The sequence below is a fragment of the Pristis pectinata genome, chromosome 4 (genome assembly GCF_009764475.1).
Source record: "Pristis pectinata isolate sPriPec2 chromosome 4, sPriPec2.1.pri, whole genome shotgun sequence".
Classification (NCBI taxonomy): domain Eukaryota; kingdom Metazoa; phylum Chordata; class Chondrichthyes; order Rhinopristiformes; family Pristidae; genus Pristis; species Pristis pectinata.
In genome coordinates this window covers 38,239,197-38,255,290 of record NC_067408.1, presented here as the reverse complement: position 1 = coordinate 38,255,290, position 16,094 = coordinate 38,239,197, and the positions used below count along the sequence as shown (strand labels likewise).

The 16,094-nt window shown below is 37.9% G+C and overlaps 1 protein-coding gene across 5 annotated transcripts in view; it reads left to right on the top strand.

The window, feature by feature from the left end:
- The window catches only part of ergic1 (endoplasmic reticulum-golgi intermediate compartment 1), a 76,840-nt gene extending 61,061 nt beyond the window's left edge, over window positions 1–15,779 (top strand). For all 5 annotated transcript variants that reach the window (XM_052013846.1, XM_052013851.1, XM_052013848.1 and 2 more), the window contains one exon: window positions 6,539–15,779. In XM_052013846.1, the coding sequence (XP_051869806.1) occupies window positions 6,539–6,646 (108 nt within the window). In that variant the 3' untranslated portion in view covers window positions 6,647–15,779. The remainder of the gene's footprint in view (window positions 1–6,538) is intronic.
- Window positions 15,780–16,094: the final 315 nt, after the last annotated feature.

The window sequence follows — 16,094 nt, the reverse complement described above, 5'->3', positions numbered from 1 at the left end:
CTGGGCCTTGGTTTTAAAATCAAGACAGAATGGCTGGGGGAGAAAGGCTTCACCTCTCCAGTAAGCAGGGTTGATATCCAATGAATTTGGTCAAGGGCTCTGTAAATTTGCTTGGGGACTCCTTGGTAATTGGGGTAATAAATTAAAAGTAGTGAGATTAGTATGGTGAAAGGGAAAGCTTTATTTCAGATCTAACCAAGCTACAGCTGACCATGCACTGCTTTAATAATGCTGACGGCTGCCCAAAATGTATGTTCCATTATGTAGCATCAGCATTCCTCACCCTGAGTACAATCACCTCTTAATCTCAGTAAACACCAAGGATGTCCTCCATTGTGGGACACCACAAATGTGCTAAATGTCGATAGACTCAGAACTCTCATCCATTAGGCATCCATTAGGTGGACCATCAGAGGCAGAAATTTACAGTACCGCAATCTGTAACTTCATGGCCTAGCATATCCCTTGCTCTTCCATTACTATCAAGCCAGGGGGTCAACCCTGGTTCAATGAGGGGTGCAGAAGGGCAATGCAAGAGCAGCACTGGACACATCTGATGATCTTGAGGTTATGGCCTAGTGAAGCTTTAAAGCAGTACTACATCCATGTGGAATATCAAAACTAGCATGAAAGGGGCCAAGTGATCTCTCGTGCTTTGCGGTTTTAGCACGTGAACATTGGTGGACGATTAAACAGTTAACAGGAGAAGGAGGTTCCATGAAAATCCTCACCTTCGACGATGACTGGGCTGAGTGCGTGATTGCTAAAGAAAATACGGAAGCATTCACAACCATATTCAGTCAGAAGTGTTCAGTAGATGATCCAGTTTTGCTTCCCCCTGATATCCCACCACCACAGAAGCCGGTCTTCGGCCAGTTTGATTCATTCCATGTGATGTCAGGAAATGACAGAGAGAACAGGATACAGCAAGGGCTGTGAGACCAGACAACAACCCAGCTGTAGTACCAAAGACCTGGCTCCAGAACTAGTTATGAACAGCATAGAACAGTACAGCACTGGACAGGCTATTCGGCGCATGATGTTGTGCCGATCTTGATGCCAGTTTATACGAAATGTCCTCCTCCTGTGTATCATCCATTCCCTTCATATTCATGTGTCTATCTAAAAGCCTCTTAAACTCTACGAAACTGCCTGCTTCCACTACTACCCCTGCTAACCTATTCCAAGCACCTACCACTCTGTGTAAATAAAAACTTCCCCCTTGCGTCACCTTTAAACTTCTCCCCTCTATAACCTTAAAAGAATGTCCTCTGTTGTTTGACATTTCTACCCTGGGGAAAAGATTCTGACTGTCTACCTTATCTGTGCCTCTCATTTTAAAAAAAACCTCTATCAGGTCTCCCTCAGCCTCTGATGCTCTAGGGAGATCAACCCAAGTTTGTCCAACCTTTCCTTATAGCTCGTACCCTCTAATTCAAGCAGTATCCTGGTAAACTTCTTTGGCACCCTTACCGCATTCTGCACATCCTTCCTATAATGGGGCTACCAGAACTGCACGCAATACTCCAAGTATGGTCCGACTAAAGTTTTTATATTAGCTGCAGCATGACTTCCTTACTCTTATACCCAACGCCTCTACCAATGAAGCCAAGCATGCCATATGCCTTCTTTATCACCTTGTCCATTTGTGTAATCACTTTCAGTGAACAATGGACCTAGAGCCCAAGGTTTCTCTGTACCTCAATGCTATTTAGGGGCCTACCATTAACTGTATACTTTCTCTTTTCAGTTGACCTCCCAAAGTGCAACACCTCACACTTGCCTAGACTAAACTCCACCTGCAACTTCTGTGTCCATATCTGTAACTGATCTATATCTCCCTGTATTCTTTGATAGTCCTTTACACTGTCCACAACTCCACCAATCTTTGAGTCATCCGCAAACTTCCCAAACTTGCTTATGCTTCAGGCGAAACTGTCAACACACAGTTCTAATATCAACATCTACCTGACGGTGTAGAAAATTGCCCAGGTGTGTTCTGTTCACAAAAAAAGGGCAGATCTGATCCAATCCACTCATTGCTGCTTAATCAACTTGCTCTCAATCATCAGCAAAGTGATGGAGGTGTCATCAACAGTGCTATCAATGGGATTCTCTCCACTTCCATGGATGAGAACAATTTCACCAGCTCTCAGGCAGCTTGTCACCATCCAGGGCAAAGCAACCCGCTTGATTGTCACCCCATCCTTCACCTTGAATATTCATTCGCTTCTCCACTCGTGCACAATGGTTGTAGTGTGTTCCACCTACAAAATGCATTATAGTTACTTGCCTAAACTTTGCTGATATCACCTTCAAACCTGTGGCCTCTACCACCTGGCTACTGCAGTACTACCCTTCATCACCAGAAGGACTGCAGCATTTCAAGAAGGTGACTCACCACCAATTTCTCAAAGGAAATTATAGTTGGGCAATAAATGTGGGCCTTGCCAGTGCTGCCTGGATCCCAAAATGAATAAAAATAAACTTTACATCACCCACACAAATTGGTCCTACAGCTCTTAAGTCACGTGTTAAGCTCTCTGCATTCTTTGAGTTGATGTTCTCTGTTTCCTGCTCTTTCACCTTTTCATGTTCTTGGTATCTAATCACCGCCCCTCCCCTGCACTACCCAGCAGATTTTTTTTCCCCCTCAGGATGTCCTCTCTCATTCTCCAACCTCTGCAGTAACTGTGCTTTGAGATGGTGATTCCAGCTCTTCTTGCTCAACCTTCTTGGAAATCAGTGTTCTTTCTAAACCTGTTCCTCCATGTGAACCACTCCTTCAATTTTGTTGTTTCCTGTGTCTTCTTCCCTCTTGTGATTTGATCACTAAAGTAGTAAATGACAGCTGTGAACATTGCAAACAATTCTCTTTCATCGTCCTAAATGATCTATGTTGACTGACTCTTAGCATTTAGCAAGGTGAAATTATTCTTCTGATAAGATATCTTTATTAGTCACATGTACATCGAAACACACAGTGAAATACATCTTTTTGCGTAGTGTTCTGGGGGCAGCCCGCAAGTGTCGCCACGCTTCTGGCGCCAACATAGCATGCCCGCAACTTCCTAACCTGTACATCTTTGGAATGTGGGAGGAAACCAGAGCACCCGGAGGAAACCCATGCAGACACAGGGAGAACGTACAAACTCCTTACAGACAGTGGCCAGATTTGAATCCGGGTCTCTGGTGCTGTAAAGCGTTACGCTAACCACTACACTACCGTGCCTGCCCTTACACTACTGTGCCTGCCCTTATTTGATCAGACAGAATTTCCAACAATGGATGCTTAATTTTTTTTTGAATTTTTATATTATTTTGATAAACTCAGTTTAAATAATTTTCACTGCAATCCCTTGAACCTCCTGCTGCTATTCAATGAAACAGTAGCCCTTGGAGCACTACTTGGAGCTGGAGTGCCATTTGAAAATCTACATTTTAATCAGCTCTCTCTTTTATTCCAGTATCAATTGAAAATCCTATCAAGCTAATCATTTAGCTATGCAACTTCAGATGAAGCTTCCATAATGTCTTATTTGTTTCATGAATGTTCATGCTTTTGCAGCTAATGGTTTTGCTTATGCCATTCATCTTTCTGATCAAGCACAATTGTAATTTTATGAATGAGCAAAAGATTAGCATTGACGAATGTTGAAACTGATCAATGTTTATAAGGGGTGTTAAGAGATTGAGATTCAGAGCATTTAATGACCCAAAATTTATGGTTGACAATGAACACTTGTTTTTTCTGCTTACCTCCTTGGAGAGCTACCCACAATGTTTTAGTGGTGTCTGTAGTGTGAATTTCATGTTAACGTGTGAGTTGCTGTCAGACTATCATTGATGGAGATCTCTGGCATCCAACAACAGTGATATCATTGACCAACCTGAGCAATGGATCACATTGAAGAATACTTTGTTAGCACACCCAGAAGGAAAAGAAACACCAGTATTTAGGAAACTTTTGAAACTTTTATAGAGTGCAAAATAAAGATATACTGTAAAGAAAAAGCTGAAATGTTCTAAATAATTAATTTAAAATTCACAAAAATTTGAAATATTTATCTGATAAAATGGTCTGGCATCACATTCTTCGGTTGAAGGGAATATTATGCAGTAAACTTAATAAACCATTGAAAACTCACTTCCAGTGCCGTGAAACTCTGCTCCCTATTTTGAAGCAAAGAATCACCGACAACTATATCTTGATTATTGCATTTAACTGCATGGAAATACTGCATGAGTTGCTGTCTGTTTCAGTGCAGTGACTGCAAATTTTGAAGTTTTACTGTCATTACTGTTCCAAAAACTGAGCCATTAAAAATAATTGAATCTAAGAGAGTGGTCATTATTTCTAACAAATCTTGTAAAGCTCTATAAAATACAATTTTTTTTTTGATTTTTATGTTGCTTTTAGTCTGAATTTAAGGCTTGTGAAATAGAATGATAATCTTCCATTGATTGAAGATTTCAAGTGTGATACTTCGGACTTTAAACCTGGAATCAAAGAACATAATTCGTATAGGCCAAATTTAGAGATTGATGGTGTTAATCCTGAGGATTTTGCATCATTGTTGCTATGGCATTACGTGAATCATCATGGTTCACTGAAAGTTACCCAGGACTGTTTCTAGGGAGATTATCTGGTGGATGGCAGATGGTACATTGTTTATGGAGCAAACATTTGGGATAAAGATGCAGCTTTCACACCTACGCAGCAAGTACATATTCATCAAATTGTATGGGTCACAATTTTAGTTTAATAAAATTGTCAAAATGTGAACTTGTAATTATCCATAAAGCATTTGTAAAATTAAGTATGTTAGTCTAAATCTGATGACCTTACTTAACCTAACTTTGTTAAAATGCAATAAAGGTTAATAGAGGTATGAAAACCTACCAGATCCCCTTGAGTAGTATTAGCATCAACTATTTATATCCTGATATATAATGTACTTTATCCATTTTCATTAATGTAGCTCTTAAAAAGCTTTGGGACTGAACCTAATTTAGTATATTTTATATGAAAAACAGTTTTGAGATCCAGTAGTTTCCAGTCCATTTGAAAGTTAGAAATTATAAGTACGCATCACTTTAGAGCAGCAAAATGTTGACCATAAGGTATCCATTAAGCATGCTCCTCTGCAAAAGAAAAGCAGACAGGAGGATAACGTGATAGACCATTACAAACTGCATTGAATATGAAAATTGTTATGTTGCGCTCTAAAATGCACCCTATTTAAATACCTCAAACCAGATTTGCTTTCTCCATATGGGCACAAATATCTATAATGTGGATTTATTTTTCTGTCCATACCAACTTTCTAATTCAAAGATGCTTGATTGTTTTTTTATGCCTCTTGAATACTGGATTGATGAAGCAGGGAGTCTGGCTCAGCAGTTAGTGTGAACAAACTCTAAGTGAAACTGAATAAATGCTTCCTGTTTGAAATTTTTGGAACTATTCAAATTAGAATCTACTGCACTGTAATATTTCTTTCTAATCGTATAAAGCTGCTAGGAATTTTTTTTTTGCCTTCCAAGATTTCAAAATTAAGTGTATAGGCTAGGCCAATGAATTTTGTCATGTTTGTGATGTAATTGCTGAATTACTTGCTCACGTACTACTGATTCCGAAAGATGCTTTAATTTTATTGCACTCACTACTCCAATATTATCTATTTTTTTACTGTAATGAAGCTACAATTGAACATTGATTTTTACTAAAATAGTTTAAAGTTGTCTTGCTTGCCCTTTTCTCCTTCCCAACTACTACTAATTTCACTTTAAGGTAAGCGACTGAGGAAATGTTTTTGGTGTTGCTATTAATTGCAGTTTTGCAGTTGGCTTTGAGGAAATTCTTCTAAGTTTTTAGTTGGTCTACCTCAGTGGAGGTGAATGAAGTGTAGAGGCTGACACACCTGATGTTATAATGTCCAGTTTTCAATGTTGCAACTCCAAGTCTTGCTGTTGTGGGTCAAGATATTAAGCAGTAATCTCTGATCACATAGTAGAAATGGATGGTGCTGAACTATAGATTATATTGAATGCTAGCCTGAAATTTGTAATGACAGCACTTGTACAATTTAATATTTTGGAAATTGGGAGACAATGTTATTGGGAGAAATAATATTGAGGGAAAACCTGGAATTCTTATTCTGTGTTAAACTGTAAGATTAAAATGATGCAAAGTATACTAAGTGGTTTAATTAGGGTATTTGGCTCTTTTTTTTTGAATTGGGTGTCTGAATAATTATAATCCTCTTCATTTTAGAAAATTAGTTTTGATGTGGGAAGGAGAGGGGGAATGGGGCTTTTGGGATCGCTCTGCTAAGAGCTGGCATGGGCTTGATGTGCTGAATGGCCATCCTCTTTGCCATAATTAAGTAAAAAATGTTACTTTTCATGTCTTATTTTGGAACAAATTCTTCCAGGGCAATTATTTTCCAAAAAATTCTGCATGCAGATGTTATGCATGTAAGTTATGATGTTTCAATTGCACAATGTGATTCATTATATACTTCTTAATCCTTAGATCTGTGCAATCATTGGAGGAACATTTACAGTTGCTGGGATCATAGACTCCTGCATTTTTACAGCATCTGAAGCTTGGAAGAAGATTCAGCTGGGCAAAATGCACTAGCAGTAACATATACCATTACTGAGCCATTAACATATACCATTACAGTTTGCCAGTAGCTGGTTTAAAATAAATTTGCATCACTTTTTATTTATGTCAGTCCATCAGTCAAGGTTATTCAAAGTTAGTTAGATCTCGGGCAATTTTTTTTACATGTGCTCATCACAAACAGAAAAATGTCCGAAATGAGGTTTGCATATCTAAATTGAAAATGTTCTTGAATGAAGAAAAAATCATTCTGCACTTCTCGCTTTACTAGTAGTAAATTATATTTGGAAGGAAACCGGTGACGTGGTTGAAGAAAGTCTAAAGCTGAGAACTATTTGAGAAATACAGAATTTGCTTATTCTGGCTTCAGTCGAGAACATAACACTGGACAATGAAGAACCACCTGTTTTTTACATTTTTACGCTTCTTTGATTAAAGTTGGGTATAATTAGAATTTTTTCTATTTTCTTTTAACAAAGTTCAACATACTACTTAATCATCAGTTGACTCGGTCTTTAGATTTCTGATGATCCCAATCCAAGAGAAAGTAAGATTGTCATGGAAGTGATGGGTTATAAATTTCTGAACGATTCGATTTCTAATAAAATGTGTGAAAATGCTGTATTTGTATTGTGTGGTATCCTAAGGTAGCTTGTGTGCCATGTCTTGCTTTGTGCATAATTGACAAACGTGCAAAGATTAAATGGTGTATTGCAAATGTTCAAAAGGGCATATTGCACACAAAATGTGAAAGCTTTAAGGATGTTGTAAAATTATGATGGGTGTTATAAAATTATGATCTGTGTTCATATTAAATGCCATTTTGTATTGTTACTTACCAGTAACTCAACACGTTAAATCTGATAGCTTACTGGATGCAACATTTTATGCTGGAATTTTAAGTCAAAATCTGGAACTTAGTTGAAGATGTGCTGGAGGAAGGCTCTGGAGAGAAATTTATGCTTGGTTTCCAGTGCTAATTAGTGCAAGTGTATTAGCTGTTGACTGTTCTTGCCTCACATTTTTAGTTCCATCAAAGTTAGTGGAACTTATTGTGCAGTACATACAATAGGCTGCCAGTGTATTTCCATACGTTCAGAACAAGAAACCAAAGATGAATTTCCTCCTGTTGCCTTACTTCTGTAAGCTGAAATTATTTGAAATGAACTATTTAAAAGGAATAGAAGATGTTTTCCTTGTATGGTTGTTGAAAATATAGTGACACTGAAAATTCCACCAAGCAGCTATTTCAGTTGCTAACTAAAAGTTAGTAGGCATGTTAATAGAAGATCAGCTATTGGGTGAGAAAAATAGCTTTGAAGATATTTTTTTAAAAATGCTGATGAAAAAGTGTGAGTGGTAACATTTTGATGTTTTTTTACTGATGCATACATGCCAAATATCTTGAATAATCGTATGATTTTCTCTAAAGATAATTTAAACTAAATGTTTCTCAAAAAAATCTTCAGAATTTTGAAAAATCATTTCTTTATGGCAATGTATCTACTATTAATTGCTCTTGAGTGGCCACCGAAGTTCAGGGTGAAGATACTGTAGTAATACTATTGGGTTATGTGTGTTCTAAGATATTAACTCAACGGTACTGAAAGAACTGCAAACATATTTCCAGGTTGGGTTGGTGTATGAGGGGAATTTTGTAAGTGGTGGTGTTCACATGCAACTGCTGTTCTTGTCATCAGAAGTCACAACATTTGAAGATGCTTTTGCAGAAGCCTTAGCAAGTTGCTCTGGTGTCATCTTACAGCCACATGGAAGGAATAAATATTTAGTATGGTGAATCATGTCCCAATCAAGCCAGCTGCTTTGTTGTGGTTAGTGTCAAGCTTATAGATTGTGCTGAGCTGCAATTTTTTTAAAAATTTTATTTACAGCGTGGTTACAGGCTCTTCTGGCCCAACAAGTCTGCGCTGCCCATTTTAAACCCAAATTAACCTACCTGTACGTTCTTGCAATGTGGGAGGAAACCGGAGCACCCGAAGGAAACCCACGCAGACACGGGAGAATGTAAAAACTCCTTACAGACAGCGACGGGAATCGAACCCCGATCGCTGGTGCTGTAATAGTGTCGCGCTAACCGCTATGCTACCATGCCGCCCCAGTCTTCCAATCTTCCAGGCAAGTGAAGAATACTCCATCACACTCCTAACTTGTGCCTTGTATATGACTTTTAGGAAAAGCTTCAGTGAGGTTATCACAAAATAGCCAGCCTCTAACCAGGTTCACAGCTACGGTATTTATATGAATGGTCCAGTTAAGTTTCTGGCAAATGGTAGTCCCCAGATCCTGGATGGTGTAGGATTTGATGACAATGCAAGAAAATTTGGTTAGTCTGTCCTGTTTTAGGTGGTGATTGTAATGAATTGGTGTGTGATGGATATTAAATTATAGCTATCAGTTAGGTTTTGCTGTATGTGGGCACAGACTGTTTAATTATCAGAGATGCTATGAATGCAACGACGCTTTTCAATCATCAGGCACTTCCCTCACTTCTGACCTGTTGTTGGGGTCACAGCATTTGCTATGTCTGTTTCCTAATATCACATTCTTAATTTGCTGTATTTGTTTCTTAATAATTGAATAGTTTTGGCTGAAGACTGGCTTCTGTAATGGTGGGGTTCTCCATAAAGAAGCTAAGTTGCATCATTTACTTGGCATTTCTGCCTGTAAACACGTAAGCCTTTTACACTCACATATGGGAGTCTGGCTTCATTGATGATGAGTACATTCATGAAACATCTTACTCTCGTTTGTTTCACTGGCAACTTGTATTTTGGTAATATGATTTAATAAATCTTATCTGAAAATTGATACGAGGTAAAGGCCACAGATGAAGTAGCTCAAGATTGGTGGGTCTGTAAGCAGTTCTGTAACATTGTCTGGAGGCTGAGATGATTAACCTCCTAGTAACCACCACAACCTTCTTTTGTATGAGATGTGACTCCAAACAGTTGACTGTTTACTTATCTCCCACTAATTCCAATCAACTTCAACTTAAGGGATCATTGATGCATTTGGTTAGGTGCTGCCTTGGAATCAAAGACTTTCACCTTGCCTCTAGAATCCTGCTCCATTCCCGATATGGACAAAAATGTAATACTGAGTTCTGGAACTTACTTGTCTTGATGGAACCCAACCTGAGCATTGTCAAGCAAGTTAACCAAGAGTAAATGGCACTTGGAAGCTGATGGCGACAGTCCTATCAGCAGGTAATGATTGAGAATAGATTCATGGAGTTGTATTGGTGAGGTTATATCTGTCTGACCTTTTGGGGTTATGCCCTACCTGTTACAGGTTGGTAATATGGTTAATTCTGATCACTAGTCTTCAGTAATTACAGCTGAAATGTTTATTTGGGTCACAGTGTTTGATCATTTGGTGCAGTCAATTGTTTCTGAATATCATGTGGATCGACTCGCTTTGGTTGAGGTTGGCTCTCTGTATTTGTGGTATCTATTTAGAGGTGAATTTGGCGCATTGCCTACAAACATTTATGTCATACACTCACATGCTGAGGTCTGGCACCATTGAAGATGAATGTTTTCTTGGAGGCTCGTGCTTCCGTGAATTGTTTAATTGATCACCAGCTTCTACAAAATATGATTTAATCTTTTGAAAATTGAAATGGATTAATGTAGGAAGAAATATTTTTCAGAATTTTACAGGCTTCTGTTGTAATTCCTACAGTGTAGGTGTAATATAATCCTGTTTCATTACTAGCTTGTGCAATTTTTTGGCAATTCTTGTTTGAAGGCCAAATTTGGTCTCTTGAGGCAAAAACTTTTTTTAAATATAAAGCAACATGCACCACAAAAGTTTGGAAGCTACTCAGTCTGAATAGTTCCTTTCAGTTGCTTGTATTTGAACATTTGTGTAAGTTAGAATAAGAGCTACGTGGTTGCATTTTGAAAGAATGTGCAGTTCCACTTTTTAGAACAAATTCCTTTTGTATTGTTGTGGTAATATCGGCTGGTTAGCTAGACTCTTTTCTGCACTGCTGCAATAATTATGCCATCTGGTAGTTTAGTGAAGCCAAGGGCTGCAGCAGTGCCAAATGACATTTTTAGCAATGAACTTAAATTGTACTAACTACAAAATAACATTTTTAGATTTGATAATGTTCCACACATCTGTCACCATTTACCAACAATGGAAAATACAGCTGTATGTCACTGGTCTTAACTGCATTGAATAAGTATTTCTTTTCTTTCATTTAAGATGTGTCATTCTTGCAACACTGAAACAAAATGGTCCACCTTGCTAAGTTCTGCAGAAGTTCCACCTTTTAAAACAAATAATACTGGAAAAATTACATTTTCTACCTGTCTTTACTGATCAAAGTATTTTAATGACGGCATTTTTCTTATCATTAGATGGGTTAAGCAGGGGAAGAGCAATGTAAATGGATGAAGGCACAAATATTGAAGAAAGTTGCTCTCTTCCCAGATGATATTCAGACATCCATTTACTTCATGGGTGTTTCCCTTGTTGTTAGAGCTGCATTGATTGAACACAGATGAAAATTAATGTGCAGTTCTTCTTTATTACCCCCCCCCCCACCCTTTTTACATTAGCATTTACATTTTGGACGTTTGTGTACTTATTAAACAAAAGAAAGTCAAAAATTCTGTTGCATTATTTGTTGGCTAAATTGGGAGTTTGATCCTTTGCCTCCCGAAAGTGTTTAAAAAGAACAGCACTTATATCTGATTCAAGAAATCGCCATGGTAACCTTGGCATTCATGTTTTTCTATAAATATTAGCAGTAGATTTTGCCTGCAGCTTCATTAAGTGTGAATTCAGTGGATTGCGTGGAACCATCGGTACTATTTGGCTGCTGAGTAAATTGCCAACTAAATGTAAATGTATTCATTTCATCAGTAAGGGGAAAAATTGTGGCTTATTTTAAATGAGGAGTGAAGGAAGCTCTAGAAGATTTAGAGAATGTGTGGACACAGATTAGTAGCGTTGACAATCAAAGCAGTTTGTTCTATCATATTAATTGTATGATTTGGAGGATAATGCACACAAGATCAATAATTTTTTAACAAGATCTTATTTCTGAATTTTTTAAATTTAATTTGTTCCATAACTTGATTTAGGATTACTACCCACGCATAGATTTTGCGAATGTTTCCCTGGTTGGGTGTCTGAAGTTAGGGTACATGGTTTCAAGCCATTTCAGACTAAGATGAGGAGAATTTTCTTCGCGCAGAAGGCTGTAATGTTTGGAATTTTCTGCCCCAGGGGGCTGTATGGTCAAGGCTGAGATACATTTTTGGACCATAGGAGAATTGAGGATGACTTGGGATCATGTAGGAAAGTGGTGTTGAGGACAAACAAGGGATTAGCTGTGAAAAAACAGTGGTGAAGCAGGCTCTTAAGGGGACATATGGCCCACTCCTATGCCTTACGTTCATGAATGCTGAAGATAATTGTGAGACCAAACAATGGCCAGTGTTAAGTAACATTGTCCTGTAATCTGCCTGTGGGTGGCTAGGTATTTTTTTTATTTCCGGTGTGCAGAATTTGTGATAATGAGATGGCTGCACAAATAGAACTGATTCTAATCTTTTGGTAATAACCGAATTCAAGAAAAAAAATCTCTCAACGGACCAGGATGCCTGTTTAGATTTTGTTTTCGATTATTTCTGTCAGCTTTCTGGGATTAGGCAAAGTTTGGTTTTAAAGTTGTATTAAATCTGAGGGAGTGACTTGCCATGTGCTTGATTCTCTTCAATGTTTGGTTGGATTACTTCGAGGATGATACTTAGTCTAACATTTTGTCTGTATGTTGGTGATTGATTATTTGATTAGCACACAGAGAAAACTGAGGAAGAGATATTCATTTTAGGTTATATTTGCATCAAGTGAAAGATGCTTCCCAAGTGCACTGGTTCCCTCAACCAAGTCATTTTTAATATCAATGCTATTCTGTAAATTTGTAATGTTTCTGCAAGTGAAAAAATGTATGACAGGGTTAAATATACCAATAACATTTCATAGGATCTCTGAAATTTTACTGGTATATTTAATCCTGCCACATTTAACCCTTCAAAATGTACATCAGCTGGAAGGAGGCCATCGGTGGAGAGATGTGGGACGGAAACAGTCCTTTGGCCCAATGAGTCTCTGCCTGCCAATTGTTCACAATCTAATTGGTGTGCGTGGAAGCACTTCATGTAATAGTATTGAGGATGATACCTGAATTCCTTTTTAGGAAGGTATTGCTTTCTATTTTTATTACACTGATTCATCAGCCTTCTATCAACATTCTGCTTCCTGATTATTTCTCTCTATCACAGTGATCTGAATTGTTGGGGGAATGTATTTTGAATTTACATTCCTAATTTTCATAAATCCATATAAAAGAGGCCACACCTATGTGTGGAGATTATATTGTTATGGGAAGTATCCACTTTCAAGGATCAGACTCTTCCCATGCTTTTCCTCTGCCACTTGCCATGAGGTACACGATATGTAAAGGCTGCATAATCCAATTTTGTAAATGTTTAAATAATTCATGTGAATGAAATACAGTAAATAAAACTTGAACTATTTAACTACATTAACAAAAATTGTATGGCTTAGTTATCTTTAGTTTTGTTTAAAGTTCCTTTTCTCCTCTCTCTGCTTTTTTTTCCCCCTGTATTATTCATCATTATTTCTGGGTAAGGAAGTAGACTGTTGGCTGACTCAGCACATGGTTAACAAAAATCAAACACCATAGCAGCTGGGAGTGGGAATTTAATTTTGATTTTCTTCCAGACTTCAGTGGAAAATTGCCTAATCCCAACCTCATTTTGTGGCTTCCACCCACAGAAAGGCTGTGGCAGTTGGTTGAATCAGTGTGTTGTGTTTCATGTAGAGATGGCAAGCCTTAGTGAAGTCTGACAGCCACGCTGGATAATATTTCAGAATAATCAGTGAAAGGGCAGAAGGTTTGACGTAGCAGGGAGGGATTTCTGGAATTTAGTGCAAAGAAACTTCCTGAATTTTATGTATCATCCTTTCTATTAGCAGTTTAATTAGTAGTTTTATAATTGTTCTGGTAGGGATAGGGGATAGAAGGATGTATATAAATAAAATATCTTTTAATGACAAAGGCACTCCTATTGAAACATTTAATGAAAATATTTTAATCTTTTACTTATTCAAGGCATTTATTGTCCATCCCAAATTACCCTTGAGAAGATGGCAAAGAGCTTCCTTGAAATACTGCAGTCCTTCAGCTAAAAGCTATTCCACATTGTGGTTGGGTAGGGGTTGCAAAAATCTGGATGCAGTGATGATGGCAGAGTTCAAAAAACACTGACATATTTCCAAATTGGAATGGTGTGTGACTTGGAAGGGAAATTGCAGTTGTTGGTGTTTCTTTGCACCTGCTGCCCTTCCCTTTCAAGGCGTTTATGGGTTTGGAAGATGCTATCAAAGTAGCCTTGGTGAATAACTGCAGTTTACAGATCTGTGGCCCACCAGCTATCTCTTGTAGCCTGGCCAGAAGCCTCTACCATGGGCTTCATGGTTACTGTATTAATGCTAACTCAAATCTTTCACAGACCAAAACCTAACAGTGCAATACAACAAATCCCTCCACTGGTTAGCATTCAGAAAGTCAAGTTCTGCTTTATAGCAACTGTTGGCTGAGTAGCAGTGCACAAACCTGCACTCCACGCATTCTTGGGAGTAGTTCCACGTCCATTCTGAATTATAACTCCATTGATCTAGTACTTATGCCTTTTTCCAAAGTGTCAGAATCAAAGTGCCTTTCAGATCCCTCTCTGGATGTCCTGAACTGCTCTAAGGCCACTAAAATACCTTGCTTGCCATGTTTCTTGTATTACAATTTACACACACACTAATGGATTACCTGTGGGATAAATTTTGGCCAGGGCTGTGGCACTACTTAACTCAAAGGATCCCTTGACATAATCTCAATTCCATTAGAAAGCAGAGATTTCATCCAACAGTACTGCACTGACTCATTATTTCACAAAGTCTTGGCCTGGATTTTAGTGCTCAGATTTAGGATGGGGGCTTGAATCTGCATCCTACTGATTCGGAGGTAAGAGTGTTAACAGCTGAGTCACAGCTCACATACTATGTTACCTATTGTGATGAATATCACCCTTAATATTAAACACTGTCACACAGCCTCCCCAGTTGTCAACTTCCACTCTGTTTTTCTACCTATCTTGTATTGACTCTACTATTGACAATGCAATGTAAATTAGAACTTGGTAACTGAACTCTTGTCAGTCAGAGCAGTCGTCAACCATTTTGCTGCCTCACCATTACACTGCTGACTATCTGACACATTGGGATCTCTTAATTCATGCATGAATTTGATGCATAAAAACCATGAAAAGAAGGCAGGAAGTAGATAATGGCAACATTCTCTGGTTGTGCTGTCTACCAAACCCCCAGGCTTGTTGAGGGATGTAAAACTCACTGTGAGCAAATTATGCTGTCAAGCACAAATATTCCATCATGACTTTCTGCATTTTAGATAAAGGAACTTTTAATTGATTTTTGGTAACTGTTAATAAACTTGTGTTTCACAAGTCACTCTAATTTTGACATTTTTCATTGGAAATATGTGTACTGCTAGTGTTTTTAATCCAATCTAAGTTGAGCTATTTGCTGTAAATACATAGACTTGAGTCTAACTTCAATATGCCTATTGTTGTTTTTGGATTTTCTACTTATTTCAGAATGCTCCTGTTTTTATAGTTTATTTTTAAGGGTTTCTCTATTTCTGTGACATAGCTGGACATATTAAAGGACGGGGAGTTTTGTGCATATATAAACTATGCAGTAATAGTCTTTTACCTACTGATAATGAAAATTTATTTACATTTCACCACATACTGATATAGATGGACTTTCAAAGGTGCACACTGACGTTTAGAGATATTCACACAGATATTGGAACGTGTAGATCTATGGTTTTTGAATTGGCTTATAGTTTGTCAACTACATCAGTTTAACTGTAGATTACTTAAGGTTCCTGAAAAAGTCAAAACATATACATGAATAATTTCAGCCATCTCAAAATAACTTCAGTAGGTGAAGGGGTTTAAATAAAAGGATGTATTCATTTAATGACCATATTTTACTCTGAAGATGGACATTGTATTCTTGGTACAATTAGGGTGTAAATGATTGTATGAATAAAGTTGCAACGTACTTGGCTCTGCCAAATTTGTATTAATTGACTTGTCAGGATCATACAATATCTGCTGTACACAATGTCACAGGAGAATGATGGCTGTGACATAACCTGGTCATTCCAAGTGTCAAAGAAACCATGCTCAATATCTACAGTTTAATTTCTTACCAAGCTCAGTTTGAGGTATTTGGGCTGGGACTTAGGCCAGTTTGTGCCTGATAAACCTATAGCCAATCAAGCTCCCAATGAAGTAGAAAGGAAATATGTACATAT